This window comes from Toxorhynchites rutilus, chromosome 3 (assembly GCF_029784135.1).
Source record: "Toxorhynchites rutilus septentrionalis strain SRP chromosome 3, ASM2978413v1, whole genome shotgun sequence".
Classification (NCBI taxonomy): domain Eukaryota; kingdom Metazoa; phylum Arthropoda; class Insecta; order Diptera; family Culicidae; genus Toxorhynchites; species Toxorhynchites rutilus.
This window is the reverse complement of record NC_073746.1, coordinates 135,145,481-135,167,418: the sequence shown is the minus strand read 5'-3', so window position 1 is coordinate 135,167,418 and position 21,938 is coordinate 135,145,481. Positions and strand designations below refer to the sequence as shown.

At 38.6% G+C, this 21,938-nt stretch overlaps 1 protein-coding gene across 11 annotated transcripts in view; it reads right to left on the bottom strand.

The window, feature by feature from the left end:
* The window catches only part of LOC129776872 (protein disks lost), a 654,166-nt gene that overhangs the window by 134,468 nt on the left and 497,760 nt on the right, over positions 1–21,938 (bottom strand). For all 11 annotated transcript variants that reach the window (XR_008743174.1, XM_055782770.1, XM_055782772.1 and 8 more), the window contains 2 exons: positions 9,172–9,722; positions 2,703–4,197 (listed from right to left, as the gene is read on the bottom strand). Coding sequence is in view for 10 of the 11 variants with exons in the window: in XM_055782770.1 (XP_055638745.1) it covers positions 2,703–4,197; positions 9,172–9,722 (2,046 nt within the window). In the remaining variant the exon portion in view is untranslated. The remainder of the gene's footprint in view (positions 1–2,702; positions 4,198–9,171; positions 9,723–21,938) is intronic.

The window sequence follows — 21,938 nt, the reverse complement described above, 5'->3', positions numbered from 1 at the left end:
TATGCTAAGCATTGTCATCAGTCGTGAACACTTTGCTGAACTATGATTTAATAGGTTGACATTTAAATCACCTACAACAAAAATATTACTATAGTGCGTGCCGTATTTTAACAACAAGCAATCAACAGCGTCCACACAGTCTGCTTCAGGCGGATTATACATGCTAACAAGAAACAGCTTTTCACCATCTAGAATAATTTCCACCGCGACGTACTCAGAATACGGGACACCTGGCTGATGAATGGATTTCTCCAGGAGGTTATAGTGGATTCCGTCTTTCATAAACACCAAAATACCGCCCCCTAATCGCCCTTCCCTATCGTGTCTGATAATATTGTAGCCTTCAAGTGTCAGCGATGAATTGTCGATTCTTTCGTTTAACCAGGTCTCAGTCACGCATATGATATCAACACCACTCAATCGGGCTATTTGTTGTAGCTCGTCTAGTTTGGAAAACCTGCGAGCACAGATGCTCTGGATATTTACACTACATACTGAAAGCTTATTTTTAATTAGGGCACTTTTCATAATAATCCCTGGCAGACACCAATCCGATGAGACATTTCCACTAGAAACACTAGCCATTTCTCCAAAAGTGTTTACGATGATCCGAGCAAATGAAAGAGCATGAATCAAAAAGTACCTACTAGCTATCGACTACAATGTATAATAATATTGTTTACAAATTCAATCTAATTCACATTTCTTTACGACGCAAATGTTGTTTGTATTACAAACCGCGTTTACTATAAAACTAATAATTTTCAACATCCCCCAGCATTCCAAGCAGCAACAGCATCCAGGCAGCAACAGCGACGACAACAACAATATTTTGGCTTTCAGGAGGGAGGCAGGGAATAGATATGGATGGAATGGAAGGAGTAAACAAGAGCTGATAAGGAAAGGTTAAAATAGTTTCTGAAGATCGTCCTCTGACAATACGGGTTTCTCTTGATCATTTTGCATTTTTTTGACGTAAACGATGCCCATTCTCGTGAAGACTCCAGATAACTCTCCTTTCTTCTTCAATTGCAAAGCCTTCGCACGGAGCTCTCTCGCAGCAGGTCCTAAATTCTCGTTTACAAAAACTCGTCGATCTGTTGAGAATCCGATGTCAGCGAGCGAGAGTTTTCTTGAACGCAAATAACGTGCATAGAATTCATTCCGCTGCACAGTTATTGCGAACTGAATCAAAATCAAATAGACTATTCCATTTTTGGGATTGGTTTTGGAAAGTCTTTTGATATTTTGATATATGTTCTGGAATCCTCTCTCCTACCGTTTTTGCGTGGATATCGTCATTAAAAATTCACATTCCAGCAATACAATGCTGCTATTCATACCAGCAAGGAAATTAAGCAAGAGATTAAGGACCAAAAACATATTTTTTGGACTGGCCGGCTCGCTCCCCAGACTTGAGTCCTGTTGAAAATTTCAGGGCGATCCTTGTACGCATAATCCACACTGAGGGAAAACAGTACACCACGATTGATGAGCTCAAGGTCGCAATTGGAGCTCAAGGAAAGATGGAAATTTCTTGAAAAATCCGTCCGTAAATAGTATTCCAACACGAATTTTCCAGGTTATAAGTCAAAATGGCAAGGTTGCCAATTATGGACATGTAAATCAGCCGATCGTTTGGAATTTTTCATCGCTTGTGAATTTTGAAGTAGTCTTATAGAAACTGGACAGCTGAAATTATCATATTTAAGCACAAAAAATAAACAAACAATTCTCTTGAACGAAATTGATGTTAAATATACTTTTTTCTAAGCATTCAACAATGTATGAATGTATCTTGTTGAAATTCTAACTGTCTGTGTTGCAACGAAATAGAGTCAGGGTGGTTTTATAGAAGTTGGACAGAGTGTATTTGTTGAAGGGTTTACACGAGTCTACGTGTATATAATCCATAACCTCTCGTCCCTCATCCATCCTAAAGTTGTCCACGTGGTATGTGACTAGCCCCTTATGTTATTAAGAATGCGTATTTTATTTTGATCAAGTGAAAATATGCAATTATTTGACAAAATTATTACACCAATCGTTAGTACATCAAACATACTAATATACAATTTACCCGAATCTATCAAGTTCATGTAGCTTACATTAGAAAAGATACAAGGAGTTCAAAATTAGGATAGTGGGTGCGTACTTTATTTTGTCCAATACTGTACGTACTGCGGGCTTTCGACATAATTCCTCATTGTAATATATAAAAGAGGGACAATTAAGTGCTTCCACATTTGACGTGCATCTAAATTTCACATAGAAAGTTAGGAAAATGATGACGAGCACTCGAAGGTATTAGTAGACATCAGCAACTTGCTTGCAACAAGAACTCCAATGGCATTCCCTGACTTCTAATGAAACCATTGTCACTGCCGCTATTAGCAAGTGAAATCATTAACCGCCAACGATGGAATGGAAATACGCCGAACTCATTCAGTATTCAGTTTCGATTTGCAGCCCCAAATTAATGGAGGTAATGAGCAAGTTTTCTATCGCGTGCATGTCTAGCTGATTACTTATTGATTAATCGTTGTTACAACATTACACTATTTGCACAGCCAACTAACCAAATGGATCGCATCTAATCGGTCGGAAAATTAGCTTTGGGTAAATATTTGATCGATCGAGCATTTTACTATGGCACTTGTTTGGTGCTACAAAGCAATGATTAATGATGACAACCAACTTACCTGTAAATCGTACAAAAAGCATCCCGCTGTTTCTTGAAGGCACCAAATTCTTTTTCCGATGGGAAATGTTCCCTGGTATCCGCTTCCTGCTGATACAATACATTGCCCCCGTTGGCCATCGTGAAGGATCCCTCGTGCATCCGCTTGCTACTGCTGTCCAGTTGTAACTTTTGTGCGTGAATCTCTTTCAGATAGCCATGCAGGGGTAGATTCAGGCTAGCAATGCGTTCATTCTCGATAAGCACTTTAAGCGTGACGCTGTCGAATGCCGCTAGGATTGCCTTCTGTCGGTTTAGAACCTCCATCGCAAAATATATGCAGTTGTTAAGATTTTTCAACAAGTTGTTAACATCGTTGTCATTTTGCTGAGGCTCCGTCGAACTACTTTTCGACGCGGAATCAAACGGATCATATTCGGTATTAATCAGGTTGATTAAATATGCTATCTCGGACAAAACATTGGGTGTGAGGTTCAGATCGATTAGCAGGGAGTAAATTTCCACCAAGCGGTTGATTGCTGCGGTTTGAGTGACACGTTTTAAATCGATACGGATGGGCTGGGCGTGGCCACTCTCCGGTAAGGCACGCGATGCGACAGAGGATTGCCGCAATGCAGACCGGAGGGCCTTGCTAGGATCCGAGCTTTGCTCGCCAGCAGTGTCGAAATTGCTCTTGATAATATGCTTATAATTCCGCAGTAAACCACGCTCATCTTTCTGTCCCAGATCCTGTTCCAAACTGTCCTCGGTTAAATCGATCAGATTATTGTCTGATTTAAAGGAAGAGGTATTAAAATCATGCCTGTTCGTAATGGACCTGTTTAGGGATATTGGCACAACTCGACGCTTCGGTTTGTCTTCAACTAGTCCATCTGCGTGATCCAATTCGAAATTTGATGGCCCTAAACGGCTGGTAAGCGTCCTGCTGACCGTGATGGGTGTCACTCGCTTTTTGCTACGATTATGTTGCTGCTGTTCACTTTTGGGATTCGGCGACTGGCACGAGACTCCGAGACCCGGAAAGTCATTCTCCGAGAAGAACGAATTCGTTTTACTAGTATCTCTGCAGTTGCTCACATTACCAGCGGTTGAGTTCATAGTAGATTTTCGCGTTTTGCTTTTGAGCGAGGAATGGGTAATGAAATCACCCAGACAAGATGAACTACCCTGGCGGTTACCGTTGGTGTTGCTATTATTGCTGGCAAAGGACCGATCGTGACTGCGGCGTGAATCGTGGCGGGAACTGTTACCTGTTGCCATCTGTTTGTTGGGCGTTGAGCAATCCAGGCCCCACGAATTACGCGAACCTTTGCTGCTGCGATTTCCAGAGCTGATAATCGGTGTGCTGGTGTTCAGCTGGTGCGGTACGGTTTTGGCACTTCGGACGGGAGTGCTGCTGTCGGCGGGGGAATTGAGTTTGCCCGTGTCTTGTGTGCTACGCCTCGCAGCTGGAATCGGGCTGAACGGCGCATCTTCAATCGATGTGAATTGATTTTCTGAGAAAAAAGCAAAAACAACGTGATAAAAAAATAGAACATAGAATTTTTTTTTCGGGGAAAATGATTGATACAGATACTTGATACTTGAGTGAAATCAATAGTCATTAATGGTATCTTCTGGAAGGCATACTCGCAGTAAAATTAGTTTATAGCTTCATTTGCATTGTGAGATCACACTAATCCAAATAAGGGGTCCTGAGAATTTTTGAGGTCTTTGATTTTCAATAGAAATAATGACCAATCAACATTCTGCATTCAGTAACATTCAGCTTATTCAGTTTTGAAAATTGTTTTTCCAATTGAATTCACATTACTTTTGATCAATATGATTAAAATTGCAATGAGAATAACACATAGCGTTAACCCATTGAAGAATTTATAAACAGACATAGTGGCAATATAATTGGGGGTTCCAACGACCCGAGGGAATACCGATATCAGCATCGCTTCGGCTCATTCCTCAGGGAACATTTTTAGTAGATGTTTCACTCTAGAAATTTGAAAACATCGATTCTTTTTTCATGCCTCTGAAGTGTAGACATCCAAGAATATGTATGTAGATAACTTTTACATGATTTAGCAATATTTTTTTAAATTTGAAGACGAACGTCTTTGAAACAGTCTGTAAAAAGAAATGCCAATGTCATCAAATATGGGTTTCGTGCGGAACAGCAAGAAATAGTGTAGAATAAACATAATAATTTTATGTTTTTTGACTTTATGATTATTATATATGTGCAATCTAGTTGCAAAACCGAACATCTTAAAACAAATACAGTAAAGATAATTTTCGGTAGCATTATGTCAGAATGAGGTAGAAATAAATAGAATTTGACCGGTTTTGCAGCATATCATGGTATTCAAACACGTGTTTTACAAGGAACTAGCTGACCCGACTAACTTCGTCCCGTCCGAAATAGATTTTTTGATTTGAATACTTTCAAACATCCACGTTTTCTTACTAAGTGAACGTTAGAGAGTCCAATCACTGAACTCTTCATTGATTGATTACCTTTTGACCCTTTACAATTTCCTTTTACTATAAATTGTCTAGTACTTCTACAAAAATTCGTCCTAATAATATAAAATTATTTTCAGACACAATTCTCGTTCAGGATTCTTCAAGAATTTAGAAATAACATGTTTCTCCGTTGCATGGAATACATGTTTGATACAAGGAAAATTACAAAATAAAGACAGCTCAAATCGGACCATTTCTTCCTCGGGTTTAGGGCACACCAACACATTTGGCCTTCCATTTTTGTTTATATAGATAGAAGACATAGGAATGCGTTATTCCGTCTGAAAATCCTTTTCCACTTTCGAACAAAAACAATTTCGTTAGCGCCAACATCAAATGGACTAACAACGCTTAGCTAATTGTAGAACATATGGGAATTAAATTTTCCGAATTTTCCGATTTTTCTCTCCGCTATATTGATCTACGGGAAGAGACGAATACAACGAAATATAGATGACTCAAATTGAACCATTCCTTCCTCGGGTTTCGCGCTTACCAACACATTTGGCCTTCCATTTTTATTTATAGAATATAAGATATAGAAATGCGTTATTTCGCCTGAAAATCCATTTCCACTTACGAACAAAGATCAATTTCGATAGCGCAAATATCGAATGGACTAATAACGCTTATCTTGATGTAATTTTCGAACATGTGGGAATTCAATTTTCCGAATTTTGCGACCTTTTATTCTAACAAAAGCCTTTTATTCTAACAAAAGACAGCACTTTATTTCATATTTGATTATAGATGTTAATGTACATTCTGTCCAACTTCTAAAAGACCAAGTGATTTACTTGCTGCTTTGTATCATTATTTTTTTTTATCCGTATTATAGTGACTTTCAACTCATTTGGCTGGTTCGTCACTTTTACTTCCATTTTCGGAAGAATGTCGGGAGTGAGAATCGAACTCCTGACCTTTAGCGTGAGAGGCATGGATGTTACCACTACGCCAGATCGCCTCCTCTTTGTATCATTGTAAACAAACAATGCTTCAATTTATTTTCTAGTGTGTGGGTATTGGTGACTTTCATACACTTCACACTTCATGATTTTCATATGTGTGTGCAAGCGCTGAGCGTAATCGAATGTTTTTGTATTTTTCAAGTGTCAAGTTTCTATAAGACCAATTACATTTTCCGTTGTTTTAGTTGTTTTGTTCCATGAATCTGGACAATGCCGAAGAGAAAAGTGCTCACAGGGAGAGAAAAAAGACAAATCGATGCATTTCACCAAGAAAATGTTGGTATCATCGGATTGAACGATCCAATCAAGTAGTGTTCGATTATTTGGCGAATCCTCAAGGACACGGTAAGAAGAAGAGAGCTTCACGTAAATTGATTTTCGTAACATTTATCTTGATGTAATTTTCGAACATGTGGGAATTCAATTTTCCGAATTTTGCGACCTTCCTTCAGGATTTTCCGAAAATTTTCCGATTTTTCTTTCCACTATAATGATCTACGGAAAGAGACGAATACAACAAAATAAAGAAGGCTAAAATCGGACCATCCCTTCTTCGGGTTTTCCGCTTACCAACAGATTTTGCCTTAAATTTTTATTTATTAGGCTGTCAAAAAAGTCCTGCGGTATTTCCGCGAGGTGTCGTTGTAAGCGCGTAGTTCTAGTTGTATTCATTGTATCGAGTCATACTATAGCTTGTTGGAAAGGTATTTTTGCGCTATAATATAGTCCTTGACAGTGTTTTGTTTGGTTAAGTCGTTCGTGAGTTATAGTGTCGCAAATATGGAGCAAAATAAAGAGAAAATCCGACATATTTTACAGTACTACTATGACAAATGCAAAAATGCATCTCAAGCTGCCAATAAAATTTGTGCAGTTTATGGACCCGATACAGTTTCCATTTCCACCGCACAACGATGATTTCAACGTTTTCGTTCTGGTGTAGAGGTCGTCGAAGATGCGCCACGCTCCGGAAGGCCTGTCGTCGAAAATTGCGACAAAATCGCTGAATTAGCCGAGAAAGACCGGCATAGTAGCAGCCGTAGCATCGGCCAAGAGCTGGGGATAAGTCATAAACCGTTATTAACCATTCGAAGAAGCTTGGATTCACAAAGAAACTCGATGTATGGGTGCCACACACGTTGACGCAAAAAAACATCTTTGACCGTATCGACGCATGTGAATCGCTGCTGAATCGCAACAAAATCGACCCGTTTCTGAAGCGGATGGTGACTGGAGATGAAAAGTGGGTCACTTACGACAACGTGAAGCGCAAACGGTTATGGTCGAAGCCCGCTGAAGCGGCTCAGACGGTGGCCAAGCCCTCATTAACGGCCAGGAAGGTTCTGCTGTGTGTTTGGTGGGATTGTCAAGGAATAATCTATTATGAGCTGCTTCCCTATGGCCAAACGCTTAATTCGGACCTGTACTGCGAACAACTGGACCGCTTGAAGGTAGCACTCATGAAGAAGGACCATCTTTGATAAACAGAGGCCCCATTGTCTTCCATCAGGACAACGCCAGGCCACACACTTCTTTGGTGACGCGCCAGAAGCTCCGGGAGTTCGGATGGGAGGTTCTTTTGCATCCGCCGTATAGTCCGAACCTTGCACCAAGTGACTACCACCTGTTTTTGTCCATGGCGAACAAGCTAGGTAGTCAGAAGTTAGCCACAAAAGAGGCCTGTGAAAATTGGCTATCCGAGTTTTTTTGCCAATAAGGAAGCGAGCTTCTATAACAGAGGTATTATGAAGTGGGCATCTCGTTCGGAACAAGTCATCGAACAAAACGGCGCATATTTGACTTAAAACAGATGATTGTAACTAATTTTATGAACAAATGAAAATTAAAAAAAATACCGCAGGACTTTTTTGACAGCCTAATATATAGATTGATTAATTTTGGCACTGTTTCTACTGCCAAAAAAGGAAAAATTTATCATCTAAGGTCCAAAAATCCTAAAAACAGAATTTTTCAAATTTGAGGAGTTGGCCGGTTTTGCAACAAGATAACATTTATATCCTACTAGCTGACCCGGCAAACATCGTCCCGCCCAAAATTTGTTTTTTGTTATCAATACCTTCAAACATTCACGTTTTCTTACTAAGCGCAAGTTCATGAGTCTAATCGCAGAACTGTTCATTGATTGATCTTCTAATCAACCCCGTTGAATTCATCTTTTATTATAAAATTCCTAGTACTTCTACAAAAACTCATCATTATAATATCAGATTATTTCCAGACACAATTCTCGTTCAGGATTTTTCAACCACTTGCAAATAACATTCGAACTTTGGGAGATATACGAGCTCAGTATCGTTTTCCTGCGTGTGACATTTACAGTGTTGATGTGCTTGGCATTTCCACTGTTCCAACCAAGAATAAATAAATAATTGTTATTACATTTTGTTGATTTTAAGATGACCAAACCATATTCGCCAACTAGCTTCCAGGCATTCGCCATCTTGCCTCCACGTGGAGGCAATTTGGAATTATAATTAATGAGATTTGACGCTTTTTGCGCAAAGCTTTTGGGTAGACAAGTTTTTTAGTTTTTTTGCCCATCCAATAGATAATATGATAGAAAACACTTAAGGCTATATGAATCAGCATCAACATTAAAAAAAAATAATTCCAAGATCCAGGGCTCGCCAAAGCTTAACGTCGCCAACTTGCCTCCCTCTCCCCTATATAACGCGCAGACATTTTATCTTTCGAATGAAGTGTTTATCATACTATTTCGATCAGTTGTTTAGGAGCTATGAATGCCCAATATCTCGGTCTTCGGCGTAACGTTTTCGAAACATTGATTTTACACCCCGGTATAGAAATGAAAGACGTAGTCCTACGCCAAAAATATGTTTTTGACTCGATTATATATTTCAATTATATACAGTGGAAAGAAATCGAAGACTGTGTATAATCGAGCTCGCCCTGAAATCGACATTAGTCACAATAGTTTTATGCAAAAAATGTAATACTCACTTTCATTCTCATTTCTACCACTTCCTTTCCGAGCGGTATCGCTTCGCCTGGACGAAGGGAAGTTAATGTTCGGTGTTTTCATTATAGGAGAATCATTCACGCTTTCATTTTGCGCAGTACATCCTCTCCCACTACCGGCAACCGTCACTGCCGGGTTATGATCGTGTTCAATCGCACGGAAATCGGCGCTAAAGTCATCCTCCGCCGATGACCTGTTCGATCCAACGAATAAATCACGCGAGATCGATCGAGCCGTCTGGGAACGACTTCCGCCCGCAAAAGCTTCCTCTCCAGGGCTGCTGGTGCTGCTTTTGCGACTGTCATCCGTTGCGAAGATCCCACCCGTATTCACTTTCAGACAACCGGACGCCGTCAGTAATTGAGACGTTTTGCGCTTCGTCGTTTCGGTTGTTGCAACCGCCGAGGCGACTGATACCGATAGTGCATCAGCTGGGGATGTGATTGATGGTTTCCTACTGCTGGCTGTCGCCGTCGTTTCGAGAAGCACTGTTCCCGGGGTATCACAAACCGATGGAGCGCCCTTCGTGAAACTGAAAGAAGGAAAAATAAAGAAGAATTGCGGTAAGCTGATGGTGCAAGGATGAACAAAACAGAAGTTGAATTGCATGAGAATTTGGGGTATGGTAAGTGACATACTTTCCGAGTTCTCAAAATAAGGTGGCGATAAAATAGTAAAACAGTAAAGCGCGCCAATGTGAGAACAAATCACATTTCTATAATAGACAACAGTTTTATTTAGTATATTGTCGATCAAAATGGGAAAATTCATATTCTCAATTTATAGAGGGCACTTACTTCAAACCTTTGTTTTTTGCCCTCCAGGCCGAGATCCTGCCCTAATAATAGTGATTTTCTTGAATAACAGGATTATCATCATTAAGATGGTAAGATGTTAGTAAATCTGATTATAATTTGGTTCTGAACCTCGGAGTTCGTAAACGGAAACTGCAAATGGAATCGAGCATCCTGAACCCGTATCTGAAGACTGCATCAACAATCTTTTTATGGTGTATGGTGTATGGTGAATCTTTAAATCTGCTGTCTTGTTTTCGTTTTATTCGTTTAGAAATTGAGATTAAAATCAGAAATTATGATAAGTACATGAAGTTATGTTTGACTGTTTATAAATTTGTAAACTGAATCATGCTAAATCCACTTAGGTATATGACAAAGTCGAAACCTTCATCTTTCGAACTTTTTTTTGGCGTAGGATTGAAAAATTAAAAACCAATCAGGTTGTGAAAAATCTCCAATTTCAAACGTTTATTACTTAGACATTTCATGACCATTGATGAGATTTTTGCGTCAATCGATTTGGGTACTCCATAACAATTCATTACAATGAATAATATAACTATCAAATAATTGTCTCAAGTCTCAAGCATTACCCAAAATCCCGGTTTATGATTGATCGATTGGCAACAGCAATCTTTGCTCTCACATCCAATGCATCTGCCCTCTGTAGAAGTTGAAATACGGGACTGTGTAATGAAATATGACTTTGATGTTTGATTTTCTGCTGATGTGCGTCGCATATGTCACAAGTCTTTGAAAACCGAAAATTCAGAGTCAGTAGTTGTTTTTAATTATAGATTCTAAAACCAGCGTAATTCAATACATTATCATCTCTGACTATCCAAGCAGTCTATGGCGACATATGTGCTCTTAGTAAATGAGCACTTGTTTGCGCCCGATTCGACCGCTCCGGAATAACATTATCCGTGCATGCATCGAGCGCACACGCGGCACATTCTCATTCTCTATTTGCATTGCTAGCGAGCAGGTGGCGCTTGCATCCCACGTTTAGTTGGTATAAAAGGAGGTAGCTTTCGTGGATATCATCAAGACACCTATTTGATGTTTGAAGAGCGAACACCGCTTTCTGACGAGTGTCGGGCGAGAGTGAACTGTCTTTCTCAAGACATGTCGAGAAGGAGTTTGGATTGAGTTTGCCCACGAGGGCACTTTTCAGGGCTACATGCGAATGAACTGCAGAAGTTTGAAATCTCTAAAATCCAACACGGATGGACGGACGGGTTTAATTCACTGCGCTTTGGATATCGAACCGAGAAGGTCATACCTTAGCACTCCTAAAGAGTTTATAGTAATTTTCTGCGTTTCTCCTCCATAACTGATGAAACTTTGAAACCATTTTTCAATGTACTCCAACATAGTATTGTGAAAAAAATGCATAGTTTTAACATATTTTATCTCCTGTATTTCACTAAAACCAACTAGTTTTGAAGTTGGACTACTTTTTTCAGTAGCCGTACCAAATCAGAAAACATGTCAAGTTTTTATGGAATAGATTTATAATTAACTAGCTGACCCGGCAAACTTCGTCCCACCCAAAATTTATTTTTCGTTATCACATCTATGTTTCCTTACTAAGCGCTGTTAATGGGTCCAATCGCAGAATTGTTCATTGATTAAAAAAAAATTACCTTTAAAATTAATTTTTACTATAAAATTCGTAGTACTTCTACCAAAACTCGTCATTCTAATATCAGATTATTTTCAGACACAATTCTCGTTCAAGATTTTTCAACCACTTGCAAATAAAATGTTCCTCCGTTACAGGGAATAAATGTTTGATACCGAAAATATGATACGATAAAGACACCCCTAAATCAGACAATTCCTCTCTCGAGTTTTGCTCTTATTAACACATTCGGCGATGCATTCATATTTATACAGATAGAAGACGATATAGGAGTGCGTTTTATCACATTAAAATTCATTTCCATTTTCGAACGAAAATCAATTTCGTCAGCGCAAACATTTGTGTTTCATTTGTATGGAAGCCTCCCCTTGGAGAGAGGGGAGGAGTGTCGAACCATTATAGAAACGTTCATCAAACTCTGAAACCTCTATATGCCAAATTTTATTCCATTTGCTTGATTAGTTCTCGAGTTATTCATACCCCCCGCCCTTCTGTAGAGAGGGGGCATCTATTGCATCTCAAAACCTCCACATGCCAAATTTTGTTTGGTTTGCTTGATTAATTCTCGAGTAATGCAGAAATTTGTGTTTAATTTTGTGGCAGCCCCCCTTAGAAAGGGGGAGGGATGTCTAACCACCATAGAAAAATTTATTACATCCTAAAACCTCCACATGCCAAATTTGGTTTCGTTTGCTTGATTAATTTTCGAGTAATGCAGAAATTTGTGTTTCATTTGTATGGCAGCCCCCTTTAGAGAGGGGGAAGGAATATCTAAACACCATAGAAACTTTTATTGCATCCTAAATCCTCCACATGCCAAATTTTGTTTCGTTTGCTTGATTAATTCTCGAGTAATGCAGAAATTTGTGTTTCATTTGTATGGCAGCCCCCCCTTAGAGAGGGGGGAGGGATGTCTAACCACCATAGAAACTTTTATTGCATCCCAAAACCTCCACATGCCAAATTTTGTTTGGTTTGCTTGATTAATTCTCGAGTAATGCAGAAATTTGTGTTTCATTTGTATGGCAGCCCCCCCTTAGAGAGGGGGGAGGAGTGTCAAACCACCATTGAATCTTTTATTGCATCCTAAAACCTCCACATGCCAAATTTTGTTTAGTTTGCTTGATTAATTCTCGAGTAATGCAGAAATTTGTGTTTCATTTGTATGGCAGCCCCCCCTTAGAGAGGGGGGAGGAGTGTCAAACCACCTTAGAAACATTTATTGCCTCCTAAAACCTCCACAATTTGGTTTGGTTTGCTTGATTAATTTTCGAGTGAGCAGAAATTTGTTTTTCATTTGTATGGCAGTCCCCCTTTAGAGAGGGGGGAGGAGTGTCTAACCTCCATAGAAACATTTATTGCATCATGAAACCTCCACATATCAATTTTGGTTTGGTTTGCTCTATTCATTTTCGAGTAATGCAGAAATTTGTGTTTCATTTGTATTGCAGCCCCCCCTTAGAGAGGGGGGAGGAATGTCTAACCACCATAGAAACATTTATCACATCCTAAAACCTCCACATGCCAAATTTGGTTTCGTTTGCTTGATTAATTTTCGAGTAATGCAGAAATTTGTGTTTCATTTGTATGGCAGCCCCCCTTTAGAGAGGGGGGAGGAATATCTAACCACCATAGAAACATTTATTACATCCTAAAACCTCCACATGCCAAATTTGGTTTCGTTTGCTTGATTAATTTTCGAGTAATGCAGAAATTTGTGTTTCATTTGTATGGCAGCCCCCCTTAGAGTAGTTTCCGAGTCCATAAGAATCAGACAGACAGACAGACAGAAATCCATTTTTATATATATAGATAACTATTTTTGCAACAAACCAAGAGAATTGAAAATATTCTAAAAATTGTTTGACGGTAGTAAATCGCTCGCTAGAAATGTTAATGCAACGCTCGTTCGTACAGACATTGTGGAGAGAGGAGATTTTGCAAAATAACTCTGTCTGCTTATAACTTATTGGGTATAGGTGGGTCATTCGCGATTTCGAATGCTCAGTCTCGCTCCAACTAGCGAACAGTCAACAGTCTCACCTTATGTCACACATAATGGTTTTGGTCGACACAAACTTCAAAAGCGAAATCGTTCCACGCGCTGAATTGATCTCAGATGCTTAAGCGGTTCAAAATCTGTATACTGTAACCTTTGGAGAGTGTAAATATAGTACATTGAGTTCTCTTGGATTGGCAGCCACCAAATACAGAAAGTTCTTCTTGTTGAAAGCCGCATCAGGTGGAAGCGATCGGCATATTTATTTATGAAAACGCTTGTAAAGGGGTTGTCTGAAGCATTTCTTCACAAAGCTTTCTAAGACAGGTATGAACACGTCCTTTTAATTATTGAGTTATGAATATGATTTTGTAGCGATGGAACTCAAAGTGTAGCAACAACATATTTGCGCACAGACTGCTCAGTTGAAACTCTTACTCGTTTCACATTTTCACGTGTTCTTCAATTCTTATGCCTTGTCGTCCGAATTGTGCTTCCTGTAGCAATCACACAGTTTGTATCTATTCGAATTGCCTTAATAATCGGGGACCAATTCTAAGCGAAGAATGTCACAATGTAGACTGAAGCCGTTTTGTTTCGGAATCACTGATTGTTTTCATAAAAGGTAGATATGACGAAACTCTGATGATCAAGGACTAGACTATTATAGTGATTGAAAAAGGAATCTCAAGACGTAATGACACCGGCCTTTCTACCCAATCTCCAGCCGAAGTGGTAAACATGCGAATTGAATTAAATAATTCCGTAGGCCTGCATTGACAACGGGGTCTTGGATACAACCGTATTTTGACGTAGGATTACGTCTTTCGGGAACATATTGGGATACAAATGGAAAATCAAAAATCGAGTACATCGTGAATTTTGTCCAATTTCAAAAGCTGATTGCTCAGTTATTTCATGATGGATTGATGAAATTTTTGCGTCAATCGATTTCGGCACTTCATAACAATTATTTATATTGAAGAGAATAATATTTGTCATGAAACTAACTATCGAACATTTGACAAATCTCAACCCCTATCCTAACGGAAATACCCACTTTTGATTGGTCGAAATTGACGACACGTGCGGCGGATCCCTAACAGAGACATCAAAACCAAGCTACCTGGCGGAAATCGGCATTGTAAATGCATAAAAGTAGGGGGAGCTTTTGCTCCCACCGGAATGTGTTCCCTAACAGAGGCATCAAAACCAAGCTGCCTGGGGGAAATCGACATTGCAAATACATGAAAGTGGAGGGGAGCTATTGCTCCCACCGAAATGTGTTCCCTAACAGAGACATCTAAACGTGGCGGAAATCGGCATTGCAAATACATGAAAGTAGGGGGAACTTTCGTTCCTACCGGAATGTATTCCCTAACAGAGACATCAAAAACAAGTTGCCTGGGGCAAATCGGCATTGCAAATATATACATGTTGAGGGCATTTTTGTAATGCAAGTACGGTGAGTGATACGATTAATTCTAGCAAATAAAATTTAAATTTGGAACTTTAATGTTGGTTGCTTCGTGAAATATCATCGTGTATGATCGTGTATTGTGAAAAATTTAGCACAAGTATAATTGTAAAATTGTATATGGTAGCAGTTGTGTTTATATGACTTGATATATGAACCGATTTATTTCAATTTTCATAAACAAAAATCAAGGTGTGTTCCCGCTCGGGAGTTTGGGTTGTTTGGTTTAAGCTGTCTGTTTTGTTGTATTCATTTTCACCCAAGCAAAGTTTATATGGCGAGAAAAATTGGAAAAGTGAAAAAATATTTAAAAAAAAGTGATTTCCCATATGCTCTACATATAGTATTAGGTGTTGTTAGTCCAATTAAAATTCGCATTGGGTGGAATAAACAATCAGAAAGTAAAAATTATAAATTTTTTAAAAACACTTTGCACCTCACTATTAAAAGATACTTCTTCCATTTTATGTTAAGGAATTCTAATAAAATCATAAAAATTAACAACAACTTTAATGACAAGTAGGATGATTAAAATGAATCGCGAATAAATGTTCGAAAGGTCTCTAATTGATCTCTAGTAAGAAGCAAAATTAGGCAAATAAATCGTAGTGCAACAGGGCATTATTACAAATATTTTTCTTTACTCTCAACGGTACAAACTGATGAAATGACGAGACAATCCAAAATAGTCGAAAAACGGTAACGTCTCGTTCAAAACGGTACGTTTGGTCAGCCTTATCATGCAACGATTAACCACCATCGCTCCACTATTACTCTGGTGGAGTGGTTTTCAGGACCTCAAAATTATTATCAATCGGTTTATCAATATAGTTTTTCAAACATCTTCAACAGCAGTTTGAATCAGATAGCCTAGCGTAATCCTACGTCAACCATGCCGTTGTGTCCCGGACACAACCCTCTTGTGTCTTTTTTTAAAATCCGATTGTTTCGATTTTCATCGATAAACTTACTTGCTGGCAACAATTGAAATGCTGCCTGTTTTATGTCGAAAAAGATCATCATGACAAGCCAAAGGCAAGCTGTGTGAAATGAAAAATTTTTATGGTCTGCACACATGTTACGACAGCAAAAGAGAAGAACAACCATTGCGATACTGAAGACTGTGATCAAACGAATCCACTTCTTTAATGAGTCGGTGCTTTACTCAACATGACATCAATTAATCAGTCAGTAGTCAATGGTCATCGCCAAAATGCGATTGTATCGAATGCAAACGAGTCTTCTCGCAGCCAATTACACGCTCAAACCATCCACATCCAATTACCACAGCTATAAAAAGTTTCAATAACAAATGTGAGGTCACAACTATGTTAACCCTTACTAAATAATTGTGGCTACTTACACGCCAAACATTTGTTCTTCGATGTTTGGTACTGCATTCCTGCGCTTCTTAATCAACCACTTGTGTATTACAATGTTTTTCAATTAGAACCGGTTCAACTGTACGGCATGGCAGCGTGGAGGAAAACCAAAAAACAACCTTGCAACAGGTGTATATCATGTTTGCTTACTAACCCAATTCCTTCGATTAACTTTTTGCACTCTTTTCGCTTTTTTTTTCCTCTGGCCAGCTCGCGACCAGGTGTTTGTTCAATCATTCGCTATCGCCTATCACTGGCGGTGGGCCAAATATAACAGCAGTTATGCATAAACAAATACGAATGGCCAACTCCAACGCGCGCGCGGTTTCTTAGCCTTTGAGTGATATGTTCCGTTCGATGAAAGTGAGTGGGTGTATTAAGGGGTGAAACGGGTGCTGGGAATCGAGCCAAAACCAATGAGCGCATAATAGCACAGCTGATGCAGCCGAGTGCTCAGCGAGAAATAATTCAACTGATGGCGTGAAGGTGTAATAACAATAATAAACTGGAAATAATTTAATACACTTATTATTTAATCATTAAGAGCTTGTTTGCTTACCAACTGTGCATTTATTTTTATTTTGCTTTTGCTAGCCTGACCGTTTCAGTACCCTCACACGCTATCATGCGCCTGGTTATTTGGTGGTTGGTTTCTGTTTTCTCATTAGCAGAGGTGTCGATGGTGTGCTGATCGCGTGGTGACACACTGGTACTGTTACGACTTTGGTGAAGATATTGAGTAAGCCTCGAATGGCCAATCGGTTTTCTTTAGTCGCCGTTTAATACCAAAGCATTGGGTAAATCGTACCAACACCGGCGGCAGCGATACCTATTTACGGAGTCAATGGAGCAGGAACTCAATCAAGGCGAACCGTGCTTGCAAAAAAAAGTGAGATTGTTGGCTGTGCACACACAATTGTGTACATTTTGGTGAATGTTACTTCACTTGCGGATGTTTTTTCGATAATTAGTATTGATATTACTTTGTTCAAGGAGTTGACATTCTATGCAGTCCCGTTCAAATTTTAGCAATTTTTCGAATGAATCAATTTGACTTCTTCATTAAAATCTAATACTAAAAATACTAAGATTATGAAAATATATGATTAGGTAGAAAATGACAAAGAACGTCCAAACGAATAATCGAAAGGAATAGAAAAAAAAATCATATGCAGCTCGGGATTATCCGGAATATTTTTTTTTTCACTCCGGATAATCGAATCATACAAAGAATTTTCTTTCGGTAAACGTAATATAATTATGATTTGCACTTATGTATTGAACGGTTTTATCTAGCTTGGACTCGTTTGTATGTTTGTGACTTTGTAATTTTGTAACTTTGTAACTTTGTCTGTAGCGTCACATTAATAGAAATTTAACTTCCTTCCTGTTGACCGTTTGATCTGAAATTTGGAACTCATCTTTATCTCTGATGTCATTATAAAACTGCGTATACCATGATCTTGAAAATACAAGATGGCCTTCCGATACAAAGTGGCGGATTATGTACATATTTTCTCAAAATCCCTTCAATATGGCTTTTCCCAAAACCTCATCAATATGGGTATCGAATGAAAGGACTTGACTAGTAGAACACAGTTATTTATGAAAAATGTAAATTCAAGATGGCGGATGCTACGAATGGCTAATTACATATTTTCTCAGAACCCCATCAATATGTATATCATATGAAAGGGATTGACTAGTAGAACACAGTTATTTATTAAAAATGCAAATCCAAAATGACCACCACCTCAAAACCAAGCCCATCTTGTGGTGGCAGCCATTTTGGTTTTGCATTTTTCATACATAACTGCGTTCTACTGGTCAAGCCCTTTCATTTGATACCCATATTGATGGGGTTCTGAGAAAATATGTAATCCGCCATTTTGCAGCGGCCGCCATCTTGGATTTAAATTTTTCATGAATAACTGTGTTCCACTAATCAAGCCCTTTCATTTGATACCCATATTGGCTATTTTATATGGATCTACTATACAAATGATTCAAAATTACCGAAAATCAAAAATAAAATACTCCGGATAATCGAGTCTAAAATTCTGGATAATCGAATCCCGGATAATCGAGTCCGACCTGTATCGTATTCTGACGGTTTGCTTCAAATGTTCTCAACTATCAAATCACACGAGAACTATGTAAATTCCTAAAAGATACGATTATTATAGTGACATTGGTTCATCAAAATGACATTAATAATGATGCGATGCGAACCCTGATTCTCCGATCTCGACACATCATTATGTGTTGACGTCTATAAAAGTTTAGAATGATAATGAGGCAAGCTTAAGATATTAACATTACTATGCGAATAGACAGCAATAAATGTTAAGATCAATAAAAATACAGTAAGGCCTCGGTTATCCGTAAAATTGAATTGTAAGGTCTCCGAGGATAACGAAAATCAAGAATAACGCAATGATGGTGATATTTTGGAATGAAAACTAACAGTTCCGCTGTAAAGTTCATAAGGTTGACGTCTAGATGGTGCCTCTTGCAAAAATCTACTTGACTGACACAAAGTACCATCTCTCAATGGATATGTGTCAAAATTTGACAGCAATCGGTCGATTGGTTCGTGAGTTACAGCATTGAGAGTGAAGCAACTTTTGTTATTGTGAAAAAAAAATGGAAAAATCATAAACCATTGAACACAATGGCAAAATTGCATGAATCGGGCTTCGAATTGCTTCCGCATCCACCGTATTCTTCAGATCTGGCCCCCAGCGACTATTTTCTGTTCGCAGACATGAAAAGAATGCTCGCTGGCAAGAAATTTAAGACCGATGATGAAGTGATTACCGTAACTGAGGCCTATTTTGAGGAAGAATCGAAAGTACTACTATGTACTATAAAAAATTGTATCGAAAAGTTGCAAGATCGCTATAATCACTGTTTCGCCCTCGAAGGCAATTATGTTGAATAATAAAATTGAATTTTGTCTTCCCTGAACAAATATGTCACCCTTCTAAACTCGAGTAGACCGCGAGTAATCGGTTTTCTACCTTACTTACCTTAGATTTAGAAAATGTTTATGTATAGTAATAAAAATATAATTAAGAATTCGGCTCCTTTGAACTTATGGAACTGAGACTGTAAAAATAAACGAATTTAATAAAAAAAAATAAAAAAAAAATGAATTTTGCAAAAAAAATAGTTTTACTGTGTTTCAGTCGAACTGTTATGTTTTAATAACAAGAAATATCATGAAAATATATAGAAACAGGCTGACTTCCTACCGAAGAATTCCGAGAAGGCCTGTAGAAATACTATGCGCAATAAATCCGTCTGTAATTTTCAACACTCGTATTTCAGGGCCCATTATACTTGCTAAAGGTTATTTGAACGCTCAACACGTGTTGTTCTGATTCTTCTTAATCCGTCCTTGGGGACATTGTGAGTTGTTTTGTTCTTATTTTGAAAATTATAATTAGGCACCATTATCAGAAACAATTTTCGTTTAAAATCCTTTCATTGCTTGTAGAAAACTTTAAAAACTATCAATTCGTTACAGGGAGGTGAATCTTAGTAATTTTCATATCGGAACTATGTTTAATGCCATCGTATTTCGATGATTTTTATATCAATAGAATCGAAATTGAAAAAATTGAAGAGGTGAGCATCTTTGGAAGAGGGGTCAAGTAATGAGATCCAAAATCGAGTAGCCACAAATCCATCAATGAGCAGCTCCAATATGAAAAATTTAAACTGAGTGAAGCCAAGAGAGCATGCGATGAACTTTACGAGTACATCTAGCCTCGCAGTAATGTTCACGCAGTGATAAGATGTTTTACGATAAAAATCAAATCTGCGATTGCAGCTGCTGATCGTTAACAGCAAACCTGAAACGCCGATGTCAACGTTTAATGATGTTTCCTTCGTTGTGTCCCTGTTTCATATCCCTCCTATCCGATCTATAAACTTTTACTTAGTCGCGGCAATACATACACACACTCTTAACAGATACACGGGCCGAAGGTTGTGCAGTCCACTGATGATTCAACCAGAGCCAAAGGTTGTAGGGTAACACAGGGTGAGTTGGACATACGGGGTGATTTGGACCACCTCTTTATCTCAAAAAGTACGGCTCAACTTGGATTTTTTATAATGTCAATTTTTTTTATTATTGAACCATTTGTAACTAACGTAAAACAAACTTTGGTAAAATTCGACAGGTGAAAAGAAACGGTAGCATGAACCCAACAAGCACTTTGATTGTCAAAAAATATGAGTTTTCCGTTCGTGGTTTTAAGGTTTTTCTCGCTGATTAAACAAACTTTTCGGGTATTGTGCAGTAAAGTTCTGTTCGCCTACAGAAGAGGAACAATTTGAGGCAGCGAAACTGTAAGTTTGATAACAATAAATTAAATTAATTGCATTTTAATTTTTGCATGTTGTGTGGGGTGACATGGACACGTTTCTGTGGGGTGAATTGGTCCTACAGGTTTGAGGCTTTGCTTTGATCTAATTGATTCCAGATGTCACGGAATTACAAAAAGAAAATGGGCAGACACCGTTGGAAGAAGGAGGAGCTTGAAAGAGCAACTCAGGCCATCAAGAACGGATTTTCTTTGACCAACAACAAAATTGTTTGAAAATGCTCGAACAACAGTGAAAAAATTCATGCAGAAATCGAAATGGTGTCAATTCAATTTTTCTGGTCTGGAATCTGGCCAAGAAACCTGGTATCGATCCCAAAACACTGTTACTGATTGTAACATTATCCCAAAATATTTTACATAAACATAAGCATGTTTTTTTCGATGAAACACACGCTGGATCAAATCACCCCACAGACGGTCCAAATCACCCCGTATCAAATTTTAATGTCCAAAAATCAACTCTTTTATTTTATGATATATTTGGTAGTTTGAAGCTTGATATAATGATTAAACATTATTGGTTGAGAGAAAACGAGTAGCTCATTATACAATGTGACATTTTTGATTTAGACCTTATTGGTTTGGAAATATTAGGCGATTTGCTTAGGTGGTCCAAATTCCCCCCTTTTCCCCTACCGCTCATGACATCTCTACACGAGCTGATGATTGCGCCGGCTAGTGATAATTCTATCCTGGATTTCTCGAGTCGAGGAAGACGCACCAGGCTAGATATGGGGTACAGACTAGGGGGGCCTTGCTGATTAACACTCCTATACTCGCGCATTGGTCTGTCAGACCGAGAAATCAATAATTCGTTCATTCCTCAGAAAATATCAACACTACGACTTTGCGATTCTCTCTAGCTTCGTTATTCGTCGTTCGTCATCGTTTAGCGTATCGCATGTGTTGGTACAAAGGGGACGTGTGTCACTTTTTTAACACTTTCGGTCTGACACACCGACGCGAGTATAGGGATAACTTTTTTGGACAAGTGCCTTTATCATATTCTAGAATATTGTTGAATGAAATGTATAAATTAATGTTA